The sequence below is a fragment of the Glycine max genome, chromosome 7, assembly GCF_000004515.6.
Source record: "Glycine max cultivar Williams 82 chromosome 7, Glycine_max_v4.0, whole genome shotgun sequence".
Taxonomy (NCBI): domain Eukaryota; kingdom Viridiplantae; phylum Streptophyta; class Magnoliopsida; order Fabales; family Fabaceae; genus Glycine; species Glycine max.
Window position 1 is genome coordinate 41,620,016 of NC_038243.2, and position 14,915 is coordinate 41,634,930.

General features: G+C 38.5%; 1 protein-coding gene across 1 annotated transcript; it reads left to right on the forward strand.

The window, feature by feature from the left end:
* The first annotated feature begins 2,222 nt into the window (after positions 1-2,222).
* On the forward strand, positions 2,223-3,716 carry LOC102668261 (uncharacterized). Its single transcript, XM_006584372.1, has 3 exons — positions 2,223-2,423; positions 2,564-2,902; positions 3,330-3,716. Exons 1-3 carry the CDS (start codon positions 2,223-2,225, stop codon positions 3,714-3,716), a joined length of 927 nt encoding a protein of 308 aa, XP_006584435.1.
* Positions 3,717-14,915: the final 11,199 nt, after the last annotated feature.

Below are 14,915 nucleotides of genomic sequence, written 5' to 3' on the forward strand. Positions count from 1 at the left end.
TCTTCTTCTCCTTCTTCCGCGAGGCTTTTCTTCTTCCTTCTTTTTCCACGAGCCATTTCTTCTTCTTGGTGATTCTTCTTCCGCGCGAGCTACTGCATCTCCCTTGCGAGGTGGTTGTTCTTCTTTCGTGCGAGTTGATGCTTCTCCCTCCTTCTAGTGCCTCTTCTTCTTCCATTCTTCCACGAGGTGCTGCTCTTCCGTGCTTCATCGGGGTAAGGCCTATTGTCCCTTTTCTTGTTTGTTATTGCTTTCAATCATCCTTATTGCTTCCATTGGTGATTGCTTAAGTATTTAGGTCATCCACAGTAGAGACAAGTTAGGACCTAGTTGATCCGCAATAGGATAGATGATCTGTAGGCTGTGTATTTAGGCTATGTTGAACTTGCGGATCAGGTTGATCCACAAGCAGAAAAGGTTGATCCGCAAGCTTCATGCAGATCAAGTTGATCCACATGAAGCTTGTGGATCAACCTGATTCGCATGAAGCTTACGAATCAACCTGATCCGCATGAAACTTGCGGATCAACTTGATCTGCACGTATAAATTTAAATTTTTAAAGCTTAAATTAGGCAATAAATTATGCAAAATGGTTGTTAAATTATATGAACACCTAAACTAATATAATGGTAAACCAAAGCTAATAAATAAACACCAAAGCAAATATAAAAAGTATTGGTAACAATGTTCAATATGTACTAGTTGCAACAAAATTGCTTTGCTGATTTTGTTTAGCGTTTTGTCAAGTTGTCCATTCATTACTTTCTTCTGTGTTTGTGGTCATATCACTAGATTTATTAATAAGGACAAGAATCTTGCCTTTGAAAAAAAGGTGTTGTTTTTCTCTCCATTCTAAAGATTAGATATCATGATTAATAGATCTAAACTTTCATTAGTCCCTACTACAAACTAAAAGTTTCTTTATAAGTATCATTGTGTCAACGTGGGCCATAGAGTGCAATGTGTCTGCAATGTAGCTCTAATTCTTTCTCCCTCATTGACTCGAGCGATTGCTCAAACTTGGATTTCTCAAGTGCCTACAGGAAAAGTTAAGTTATTAGATTAAAAACTAGAAGTAAACCAACAACAAATCACCAGTCACTAAAAAACACCAAATCCACTATTATTTGTCATTGAGCAACTGAAATCACATCTACTAAATGTCCCAATTCAACTATTTGTACAAAGATGAACTATTTTTGTAGAAGCTCTCTCATATTAGCTTCTCTAAAAATTGATTTTTAACATATGCATAAGTTAATTTTAACTTATGGAGAGGAGACCTTATTTTATTTTTTCTTTTGACTTTTTCCTATTTTTAACTTGTGCACAAGAAAATTTCTTCTTATTTTCTTCTCCTAAATATCTAAAAATGATTTTAGGAAGGAAAAATAATTGCAGAACACTTTTAACACCATAACCAATCAACCAGCTATCAAATTCATAAGTCATTGCATGAGTTTTGAATTGTCCATGACCATACAGCTTCAAGATGCAGACTGGAGACCACTATAATGTGATACACAAAAAAGCATGGCATAAGAAACTGCATCCCATACATCAAATGCTACGAATTTAAACTCTTGACTAGCCTTGCTCAACTCCTTATTTTGAATGGATGAGACATGTGTTAGTGCAATTACATGGGTTCAATATAATGAAGGATTTGGGTCCTCTAATGTGAAGGGTTTGTACTTCTAAAAATAAAGCACTCTAAGTAACAACTGTTGAATAGAAAATCAATGATTGAGATTGTAGTTAATTACAGATATTGTTATGCATGTATTTGATTTTATCACAATTCTCAATTATTAATTTTCTAATCACTAATTGTAAGTGCACTTTATAGTTTATCCTAAAACAAGAATAGTGCATTCAACAGTTAATGCTTATTAACATAACTTTTAGACACATTCAAAATCATAACCTACACTGGAAGATTATGTGATCTCTTTAAGAAAATGAGATAAAGAAAGATTGCTTTGGCTACTGAGATAAGAACACAAATTTGCTTGCATCTAATAGCACAACATTTGCAGATCATGGTTAAGACTAGAGGATTAGGTCGTGCCTTAGGTAGGGTTGTTGGCAGAGGTTTGGGGAGAGGGGATGGTGATGATTCTGACAGCGCTCCCCAGCACCGAAGGCCGACCGCATCGGCACGCAGGCGACGGGTACCTGTCACTGTTGCCGATGATGTGCCTGCGGTACCTGCGGACTCCCTATGGTACCTGTGGACTCGCCTGCGGTACCAGAGGCTGAGCCTGATGTAGCTAGCGATAAGCCCATGGTAGATGCTGACGCACAGGATACCGATGCAGAGACTGGCGTACAGGATACCGGTGCAGAGGATGTTGCAGATGAGGTTGAGGGATTTCCTGGTGGACCCAGGGACCCATCTGTGCTTACGGAGTATGCTGAGCATGTTGTAGCCAGCATATGGTCCAGGGAGATATTTATAATATTCAATTTAAGTTGTCTGTTAAGTATTATTTTTTATTGAGTTTTTGGTTACTTTAAAATATTATTTTAATAAATTATCTGTTCCTTTATACTTCAATTCAGGAACGCCCTGAGTTGAAGTTATCTTCCCATGGAAGGAAGGTGTATAAATTAGGCAGGCCTGTTCCTGCAATTGAGGAGATGGTTGCTGGGACAGGATTAAGTCCTCTGATCACGTGTTCAGTAGACACCGGTGATCAGGGACTTATATCCTCGTTTGTCGAGAGGTGGCACCGGGAGACAAGTACTTTCCATCTTCCAATGGGGGAGGTATCCATCACGCTGGACGATGTCGCGTCTCTTCTTCATCTATCGATCGTTGATGACTTCCACGCCTTCCAACCTCTGCAGATTGACGAGGCGGTGCTGATGTTGGTTGAGTTACTGATGGTTTCACCAGAGGTAGCCATGGCCGAGACAGGACATTGTACTGCACCATACATACGCCTGTCTTGGCTATGAGACATTTATCAGCTCAAATGTCAAACCCAGCACTGGACAGCTGCAGCTCGTGCTTATCTTCTGCATCTTCTAGGTTGCACTCTTTTTTATAATAAGAGTGCAACCCATGTTCATGTTGTGTTCTTAGACGTCCTGCGTGACCTCACTCAGACTAGGAGGTATGCATGGGGAGCTGCTGGCCTCGTCCATGTGTACGATTAGCTTAATGATGCAAGTATCAACACCAGCCGACAAGTTGTTGGTTACATCACGTTGTTACAGGTAATTAACATGTTTTTCATAATTTAATTACAAAATTGTTTTAATGAGGGTATTTTATTTCAGACGTTCATTTGAAATTTGTATGATTTTCATGTAACCTTTGTAGTGTTGGATATATGAGCACTTTCCGTCAGTTGTGGAGTGCAATGTTGATCTGGAGTACAACGAGGTGTCACCACGTGCATGTCGGTGGATTGCCACAAAGAAGACTGTCAAGAAGATATCTACAGCGACGTACAGGCAATGCCTGGATCGTCTCAGGATTCCAGATGTCTACTGGATGCCATATGGGGAGCACCGACTGGTCCAAGACTTTCATCTGATTTCATGTTTCTTAGGACAACTCCGTTGGGGGCCTGCTGTTGTCAGATACAAACCAGAGAGGGTTATGCGCCAGTTCGGATACATCCAGTGCATTCTTGCACACCCTGTCGATTCATGGGTATCATTGGATGACGTAGATGATAGGTGGCGCACTACTCAGACCATCTAGCGCCAGTAGGTGACATATGTGTTGTGCCAGGTCAATGTGCGCCCGACTACATTGACTGGTTCTTCGTGATATCGCATCCATTCAAGTGCCAGAGTCACGTTTCCCTTAGGAGCCAACACCAGCATCAACACATGTGCATTCTGATGCGGACGAGCCCAGACATGTAGTGGTAAGTGTTACTATTTGGTTACATGTATGTCATTTACTTGAATTATTTTAATACTAATTTGTATAATTCGTTTGTTTTCAATTTAACAGGAGACTTGCCATGTCATCGCGGAGACATTGAAGCATCATCTCAGCCTAAATGAAGTCATGCCAGACACATCGACACATGAGGTCATCCAAAAATGCTTCAGGATTGTCAGGGGTGTCACAAAAGACGTCAATGTGTATTTGAGGTCTCATCGTAGGCGGCACACAGATCAACCATAGTTTATTCACACCTTTGATATTATTAGTTTTGGACGATGTATTTGACTGAACATTTTGTATATTTTAAGTTATTTTGGTTAATAATATTAGTTTATAATATTAGTGTTAACGTTTACATGTTATTTATGTTTAAATTACTTGATTCAAAATTCATTCGAAATTCATCGAAATATTATGAACGGAATTAACTAAATTAGAAATGTTATATTATTATTGCCTTAGTAAATTAGAAATTTCATTTAAAAAATAAAACATATCTACATTGTTTATTACTAATTAATTAATTTAATGAAAATTTGTTTAAATAAAGCTTAAATTTTGAAAAAATACAGTCTTTTAAGGATCAAGTTGATCCGCAAAGGCAAATAACGCAGGGGTAGTTTTGGCATTTGTTAACGATGCTGGGTGCACCTAACAACACCCCAAACAAACAAACAATGCTTGACCCATCCGGGGCCCCATGACTCGCCGGGACTCTAGTTCAAAACCAAAACTCACCAAGTCAGACCCGATGCAAACAATAAATAAGCCACTTTTATATTTAAGTATTTAAAAATGTAAATATATATTATAAAAAAACACATAATATCATTAAAAATTATATCATATATTTTATTATATTAAATTAATGAAAATAACTTTAATAAATCTCAAAAAAAACATATTATATTTTTTTATCAAATTTACTCTTATGCTAATATTTATTATTTCAAGTTATTTCTAAAAATTTACATAACATAAATATTTATATATAAGATACACATGATAATGGGACATACTGAAGACTTGTTTGACTATCTACGTCCCAACCCCTTAACAAGAAAGAATAGATTAAAGTTTAAAAAAGATGAATTTATATTTTTTAAATACATATCCTTATCTTAGGTAGATTTTATCAAACTTGGATAAACCTGCAATAAACCTGTCACATTTTTTTTTATTATTGTAATTTACTTATATATCAACATGTTCCCATCCATGTCAACATGTTACAATCATAATGCCCCAACATTCTAGAATATATTGTGGAAAATATAGAGGAAATTTCAAAATTCTCATATATCTCATTGAGATTAGAATTGAGAGTTACTTAATAGTGATTTTTAATAATTATTTTCAGTCGAAGTCCTAGTTTCGATCAAGTAATTGTTAAAATAATGATTGCATTTAAATTGTCTACAATTGTGTCATATATGAGGAAAAGTCTTAGAATATTGAACTGAAATTATTTTAACTTAGAATCATGTTCTACATAATTAAATATGTCTATGATAATTTTCTCTGATTTTTTAGAAATTTTTTAAAAAATTTAATAATGTGCCTTAGATTGTTGTTGAGAGCTCAGTTGTATAAGTGTAACACTCTTAAATTTACAACTTAGATTCTATAAATTTTTGTGTTGATGTGATTTGTGAAAATATAATTTAAGTTGAAATTAATTACAATGAAAATTTATTTCAAGTAATTAGTTAAAATATCAATTATAGACATGCCATTTTATGTGATAAGTTAAGTAGAAATTTGATTTTCATTAGAACATGGTTTATACATTGTACAAGATTAGACGCTGTACATTTACTTCATTTGCTAAAAGAAAATTTTTCATGTATGCTTAAGCTTACTTTAGCCAATTATAGGCATTATTTTCAAATGTCAATCTAGCATAAAAAGGCCCATACTTGGCCCTCTGAACAAAGCCAACTTGTCCAAAATTTAATTTAACTTTAATGTTTCAATTCATAATTTTAAAAATCAAACCAGTGATGAATTCACTCAAATCATATTTGGTCAATTATCGAACCAGTAAATCATTAATTAACTTGCATGACTTAGTATGTATTAAAAAAATTTATACCCTACCTTAAAAATCACATTAAAAATTAATATAATTCCAGAAGCTTATTCTTATTAATATTATTTTATTTATTATTTATATTTATCTAATTTAATTATATATATATATATATATATATATATATATATATATAGTTTTTTATGTTATAAGTATGTTTATTATGATATATTAAATTTTAAATATTTAATAGAATTACTCCCAAAATGCTAGTTTTGTCCACTAATCTCTATTATATATTTAATGTCAAACTGATGATTTTATATGTCCTATATTCTTATTAATTTAAGAGACAATTAAAATAATATATTTTTTTTTATGCAAGAGTTGTTGGACACTTGGTATTTGGTAGGGGTGGGTAAACGGACCCAGGTCCATGGACTGGCCCATGAGATCCACGGTCCGTGTGGGTTATAGACCAATTATTTTAAACGGTCCATGGTTATGTTATATTTTTGGGTCTGCCCCACTTAACCCGCGGACTATGCGGGTTTAGCCCGCGGGGTCTGTGGGTTACCCGCAGCCCACATTAGGTTTAATTTGTGGGACACTGACCCAATTATATTAGGTTTGATTTTCTCTTTTTCACTTTAAACTTTTCTTTTAAAATATCAGATAAAGAAATATATTCGATAAGATAAAGATTTAAAGATAAAAATAAAAGATTTAAATTAAAAGATGATAAAGATAAAAAAGGATAAGATAAGAAAAATAAAAGATAACAGAAATAAAAGATTAAGATAAAAAAGATAAGTGATAACATGTTAAAAATCTTCATTTTTGATATTTTCTTAATCTTTTCTTCTTTTAATCTATACTTTTCATATCTTTAAGCCATAAATAATAAAAATATAAATTCTTATCATTTAAGCTAAAAATAATTGTTAAATAAATATTTTTAAAGATATTTTAATATATTTTTATTATAAAAGATAGTTCACTACATATTCAACAATTATCATTGTAGCAGGCTAAGAACACTTTTACTCCTCACAGTTATCATACAACTCTTTCCCTTACAAGGAAAATAAAACGCGACTTACACTCACGCAGTTACGCGACACACCATAGTGGCACAGCCTCGGCCCACCATCATGCCATCACGCAAAGTACATCTCTTCTTTCTCTAGAATTTATTTTTATCCTATTTTTGTTGGGGCTGATTCATTGTTGTTGTACTCTTAAATGTGAAGATGGAGAAGACTCAAGCTACTTCAAATATGAAATCATTTATTGTTGGAGATGTTTAAATTTCATATTTTAGATTTATTGCTTGGATTTTCTTTTATTAAGACATTATTTATTTTATTGATGTAATTGAATAATTATTAAGATTTTATTTACATATGCATTGAACTTAATTTGATTGTATTGTATTTTTATTAAAATTGAAACTCTTTTAAAGCTAGGTCCGCGGACTAGCCTGTTTGACCCGTGGGGTCCGCGGGACGGGGGCGAACCAATTTATTTGGTCCGTGTAAGAAGCGGGGCGGACTGGCCCGGTCCACTGCCAATGCGGGCTTATGCGGGCGGGCCTTACACAGAGCGGGCCAGCTCGCTTCCCACCCCTAGTATTTGGTACATACAAAATACCTTTTGTTGCTATAAATTATTTATTTATTCATATTTCGATAGAAACAAAAATTTTCAATGTATTACTAATGAGACGCATTGGTTTAGTGGAATGACACTTTTTAACAATTTGGGCTTGAGGGAACTTGGGGTCAAGTCCAGCAGATGAACAATCACATTATTTTTTGAAATTTTAATATTCAATTTCATCGCGTGCATAGCATAGCTGTTTGCAACTCAGGAAGCTTGGATCTCGTGAAGTGTTGGAATCAAAACTAACATGACACATTGGAACAAAAGCAATAGCAGATGACAAAATGTATGCGCAATGCGAGGATAAATTCAAATGCATAACCGAACGAGTCAATTGGGCAGTTTTGACCAGTTCATGACTAAGTTGCATGGTTTGCATTGTGTTTCACCGGGTTGATTACATATCCAATCCAATAGTTGGCTCAAACTAGCTAGGTCTTCGGGTCTTGGTCCAATCGTTCGATTCGGTCTGATTTTTAAAACACTGCTTCAATCTACTTGAGTTCATGATCGAGTGAGAGGGCGGAGAAAAAAATTGTTTCTTCCCACTAGCTAAACCTTGTTCCTGAGGGTTTGTTCAAAGAGTACTAGGAAACTTTTTAGACAGCACAAAAGTGTCTATTTCTTGACTTACTTGGAAGTTTGGTGCTCAAAGCTGGAGGTATGGAGAGTTTTCATCTCAACGTCATGAATATTATTGTGCTTGTGGTTTTCCTTTCATTTTGGATGGATTTTAGGATAGGAAAGCTACTCAAGTTTCCCACCCCGGGAAAGTAACTTCCCACTATTGGATCTTTTTAATTTTAGATCAATGGCTAAAAAAATTCTTTTTTCTTATTTTTGTTTTTACTTTTTTGTACCTTTTATTTCCACATTTACCCTTTCTTTACCAATCAAACCTTTGTTGCTACAGATGATCACGTCACAGTCGTTGATGAGCCGACGTCGCCACTCATGACCACGAGCAAGGTTTCCTAAAACAGTGCTCTCATTATCGTGGCGTTGGGGGCTTATGGGTGTAGCGGTGAAGGGTCTAGGTGCGACAAGGTGTTAGGGGAAGATGAACTCAAGTGATGTTATATCAAGCACTGATTCACCAGGGTTTCTGTTGTGACTTGGACTTCGAGGACCAAGAAGCCTCCGTAAGAGAGAGAAGAAGGAGAGAAGAAGAGAGGAAATTGTATTTGCTTATTATTCCATGTATGATCCTTTACAAGCTTTTATATCTCCTGAGATTGAGATCTAACGGAATCAGTTGTGTACAAGCATATTCTAACTGATTCTAGAATATTCTACAATCTCTAACAAAAGTAGTTATCTGCTTCCCACTCCATGCATAGCTCTACCCGATTCGCACGTAATCTTCCATGTACGTTGGAGCTTTCGTTTTCCTCTTGGGCCTCTCTTCACATTGCTGCCCACTTACTACCTGCAACCCCTCTCCATTACTTGTAACACTCCCCTGCCCTTCAAATAACACATTGTCCTCAAGGTGATGAAGCTTTTTAAAGCCGGACCATTCTTCCCACGAAGCTTCTTCGAGTGGTAGGTCATTCCATTGAACTAACACCATGCGCTTAGGTCCCATCTCTGAAGGAATCAGCTTGGACGCGATGATGGCTAAGGGAGTGACGACTGGTTCATTATCCATAACTATCGGAGGAAGATCAGCAGAGTCCTGTGGTTGGTCAGTAGCCACGTAGGGTTTGAGGAGAGATATATGAAAAACATTGTGGATGCGTGATTGATCTGGTAGTTGCAACTGGTAAGCTACCTTCCCCATCCGTGCTGTGATTCGAAAAGGCCCGTAGTACCTCTTGGTCATCTTAGAGTAGGAGGTATCCGCGACTGAAGTTTGTTGTTGTGGTCTCCGTTTAACTAAGACCCAGTCCCCTATTTCGAATTCCTGCTCCCGGCGATGCTTATCTTCCATTTCCTTCATTCGCGTTTGAGCTTTGGTTAGCTTCTGACGTAGCAACGCGAACATTGCTTCTCTTTGACTGAGCATATCGTCAACCGCATCAACCTTGGTGGTCCCTGTGATGTAGTGAGGAAAATTAGGAGGTTTTTTGTCGAAAGTTACTTCAAACGGACTGACGCTGGTAGTTGAGTGGCACGAAGTATTATAGGACCATTCGGCCCACAACAAATAACGACCCCACAACGATGGTTTTCGGTGAACGAATGCTCTCAGGTACTGTTCTATGATGCGGTTCGCAACCTCAGTTTGCCCATCTGATTGTGGGTGGTATGCTGAACTGAGGCGAAGCTTCGTCCCACTGAGAGAGAAGAGTTCCCTCCAGAAGTTACTCACGAATAATGGATCGCGGTCTGAGACAATGCTTCTCGGCATACCATGCAGATGTCCCTCTATATCCATGAATAAGCTGGCCACGGTGCGTGCATTATGATGAGTGGGTAGCATACCCAGGCGCAACCCCTTCAAGAATCTATCTACGATTACGAAAATGCAAGTATTTCCCTTGTAGGTGGGTAACCCCACGATAAAGTCCATGGATAAATCTTCCCATGGTTGCACCGGTACCGGGAGAGGACACAACAGCCCTACTGGCTTTCTATTGTCGTATTTGGTACATTGGCAAGTTAAGAAACTTATGATGAAGGCACGGGTATCTGCTCGAATAGAATCCCATGTAAAGCTTTCTTATAAATGATGCAGCGTTTTTTGAATTCCCATATGACCACCTGTAGGTGATTGATGGAATTCTTCGAGCAATAGTTTGGTGAAGGAGGAATCCGAGGGAATCCAAATACGGCCTCTATGTAGAATCAGACCAGAGGTTAGTGTATATTATGGGTGTGCTTCAGGCTCCGTTTTAATCTTGTTATACAGCTCCATAAAAGCTGGGTGGGACGCCATCTCCTTGCGAAGGTCCTCTAAGAAATCAAATTGAGGCATGGAGAGTAAGGATAATTATGCAGGTGACTCTTCCTTGATTCGTGACAAAGCATTCGCCACTACGTTGGCTTGTCCCGCGCGATATTGAATCGTGAAGTCGTAACCTAACAACCGTGCTAAGTAACAGTGCTTCTCAAGCGTCTAAACCGTTTGGTTCATGAGTTCCCTCAGACTCCAATGGTCGGTTACGATAATGATCCGGTGACCTAGCAGGTACTGCCTCCACTTCTTGACTGCGGAGGTTATAACTGCAAGCTCACAGACATATGTTGACGCATTCATCAGTTTCGGGCAGAATTGCTTACTGAAGAAGGAGATGGGGTGACATTCTTGTGTAAGGACTGCTCCCATGCCTGACATCGATGCGTCCGTTTCGACAACAAATGGAATCTTGAAGTTGGGTAAGGCCAAAACAAGAGCTGCCATGATCGCCTCCTTAAGTTTCTGAAAGGCCTCACTGGCTGCCGTGGACCATTGGAACTACGCGTGGCATAGAAGCTTAGTAAGGGGTGCTGCAAGAGTTGCATACCCCTTTATAAATCGCCTATAGAACCCGGCGAGACCCAAGAACCCCCACAATGCTCTTGGCGACCGCGGTGTTGGCCATCCCTGAATGGCCTGAACCTTCTCCGGTACTGGTCGTACTCCGTCACCCACCACCACGTGACCCAGATACTCCAATTGTTTTTGAGCAAACATGCTTTTGGAGAGTTTCAATGAAAACTAACCTGCTACTAGAATCTGAAAGGTGTTCTCCAAGTGAAAGAGGTGATCTGTTATAGTTTTGCTATAGATTAAGATATCATCGAAAAAAACGATGATATATTTTCGCAGACATGGCTAGAACAGTTGATTCATTGTGGATTGGAAAGAAGAAGGCGCATTACAAAGGCCAAAGGGCATTACTCGAAACTCGTAATGCCCTTGATGCGTTTGAAATGCCGTTTTGCTAATATCAACCTCTCGCATTAGGATTTGATGATATCCTTGCATCAAATCAAGCTTAGAGAACCACCGAGCTCCTTCGAGTTTGTCTAAAAGCTCATCCACCGTGGGGATTGGAAAGCGGTCTCTTACAGTAACTGCGTTAAGGGCTCTATAATCTACACAGAATCGCCACCCTCCATCCTTTTTCTTTACCAGTAGAACTGGTGACGAAAACGGACTGGAGCTTGGTTGAATGAACCCTTTTTCAAACATGGCGTTCACATGGTCCTCTATCTCATGCTTCTGATAATAGGGGTATCTGTAGGGTTTTACATTCACAGGGGTTGTATTTGGTAGTAGAGTTATAGAATGGTCCGTGGGTCACGACGGTGGTAGGGTTGCTGGAGGTTGTAATAATGAGGAGTACTTGGTGACCAATGATGCAATTTCTGGGAGCATGTGTGTTATAGGTTAAGATGGAGTGTGATTTTCCACACGAATGTGAAAGAACGTGCTTGCTGGGTTCGTGTGAAGTAAACGACAAAGTTGGGAAGGTGTTACCTGTTCTAGGTCCTTCTCGCGATCCCCCTTCAGTTCGATTAACTTGCCTCCCATGATGAACTTCATGTTTAATGAAGTGTAATCAGTGAGTACTGGGCCTAGGGTCTTCAGCCATTGTACTCCTAATACCACATCAGCACCACACAGTGGTAGAATATGGAAATCTATCGTGAATGAGTGTCGTTGAATCTGCACCGTGACACTACTACAACGTTGTTGGCATCTAATTTCTTCACCGTTACCCACCGTGACTCATAGTGGTACTATCTCTTGCATGGGGAGCTTTAATGCCGTTACTACCCGATGATGGAGGAAATTATGCGTACTTCCTCCATCAATCAAGATGCTAACATAGAGGTCATTAATGGTTCCCTTCATGCGTAGTGTCTCGGGAGCTGAGTGTCCTGACAAGGCATGTAAGCTCAGCTGCGTCGGAGGAGATTCTGAGAGCAACTCTGGTGGTTCTGGGGGCAACTCCAGGCTATTCCCTGTGTCTGGTACAAGTTCTTCATCGTCTGCTATAAATAGAAATAGGGATGGGGAACATTTGTGACCACGCAAGAATTTCTCATCGCAGTGGAAACATAGTCCCTTCTCGCGGCGTCGTGCTAGCTCCTCCAGGGAAAGACGTTTGAACGGAATAGAAGGACTTGACGTTCTCTGTGGTGTAGGTAATAATGTCGGTGTGGAATTGGTTGATGGTGAACGTGTTGCTATCGTGGATGCTTGGAAACGCTGCGTTGATGATCTGCGTGCGTCTAGTAGTTTTTCTTCTTGTAATCTTGCATACGCGACTGCTTGAACCAAAGAGATTGGTTGCAGAACCTGTACCTCTCGGCGGATGGCCGGCGTTAATCCTGAGATAAAGCAGCTTAACACGAATTGAGCTGGTATTCCAACTATACGGTTTGCTAATGACTCGAACTCCGTCAAATAAGCATTCACCGATGATCGCTGCTGAAGTTTGCATAATAATCCTGTAGGATCCTCGTAGGTGGATGAAGCAAAATGAGAGTGTAACGCGTGTAAGAATGTTGACCACGATGATAACTAAGCGTTACGATGCATCCACTGGAACCACGCCAACACAGGCCCTTCCATGTAGAATGATGCAATCGTCAATCTCTCATGATCAAGCGTGGAGTGATACTAAAAAAACTAGGTTATTTTGAAGGTCCAACCCGTAGGATCCGAGCCATGACGTCTAGTTTCAGACGGTGTGCTGAACTGGTCGCCATTGGCGTTTGTCCTGCCGAAGAAGACGGTGGTGTCTGCAATGGTTATCGGTTTGCTTCAAGCTGTGTCATCCTTTGCAAGAGATCATCTATCTTCGTGTTCATTGCTAGCTGAGACGCCGAGAGCTTTGCAATTGCATCTTCCAATCGATTTGCGGAAACCCTAGAACGTGTTGCCTCCGCCATTGATGCTCAATGAAAGCACCAATGTTGTGACTTGGACTTCGAGGACCAAAAAGCCTCTGTAAGAGAGAGAAGAAGGAGAGAAAAAGAGAGGAAATTGTATTTGCTTATTATTCCATGTATGATTCTTTACAAGCTTTTATATCTCCTGAGATTGAGATATAACAGAATCAGTTGTGTACAAGCATATTCTAACTAATTCTAGAATATTCTACAATCTCTAACAGAAGTAGTTATATGCTTCCCACTCCATGCATAGCTCTACCCGATTCGCACGTAATCTTCCATGTACGTTGGAGCTTTCGTTTTCCTCTTAGGCCTCTCTTCATGTTGCTGCCCACTTACTACCTGCAACCCCACTCCATTCATAAGTTTAACCAAGTTGTCATGGCTAGGGTCTGCAGTTTTTTTTTTTTTTTTTTTGCATATATGAATACTTTTTTTAAAAGAGGGATGTATGCACAAAATGGTAAGCGACAAAGAAGACGTCGGAACTGAAGTAGGAGGAGACGGTAGAGAGCTCATCACAGAGGAAGATGATAGAGCAACTGTGGGTGGCAATGTCGACGAAGGTGACAAAGCTTTTTGAAGAGGAAATTTTTGGGGGAGCAACAACGGCATTAGGAGACAACATTGGAGATTGTGCAATGACAACGAACACAACCATTTCCATGAGCATCAAAACCAGTGATCATCGCCATGGGAAAAAGAAGAGAAACATGATGGGGAAGATGAGAAAAAGGGGCCACCAAAGAAAGAGAATAAAGGGGTAAATGGGAAAGAGAAAAAGAAAGAAAAGAAAAAATAATAATTTTTATTTAAAATTGATTTCATCTAATGGAGAGTGACTTTCCCACCTTGGAAACTTGAGTAAGTTTTCCACCCTCGAACCCATCTTCATTTGGATGTTCTATTTCGCTTTGTTTTAGAACTCACATTACTCTGGTACATGTAACTATCCTCCTTTTTTCCAATATTTTTTAAACATGGAATAAGCTATATCAAGTTTGGTTTTGTAAAATCCCTTACATTTCCTCTATTTTTTATACTGATGCCTTTTTTAGTTTTCAATTTGTCTTTAGATTAAATTTGTGTTCTTGATCAATTTTTTATGATCTCTTTAGCTATGTCTTATCAAAAAATTATTTGAGCTATAATTGTATTCCTTGACCGATTGTATGAATTTGCTTATCTTAGAAGATGGTGTATTTGGTTTTAGCGATAATTGATTATTTCATGAAAGAAAATACAATTGTGTTTTTATATTGGTGTCTTAAGTAGTATTTGGTTTAATCTTGAGTTGTGGACTATCTTTTTTGGTTTTAGATAGATTGTTCTTTTTTAAGTAATATTTTGTAATTCCTTATCTTCTTTGGTGTCTTAAGGAGTGTTCAATATTGTCTTGAGTTGTTGAATTTCTTTTTTGGTTTGAGCTACAATTGTTTTCCTTTACTAACAACTAGTCTGCAATCCGTGCGTAC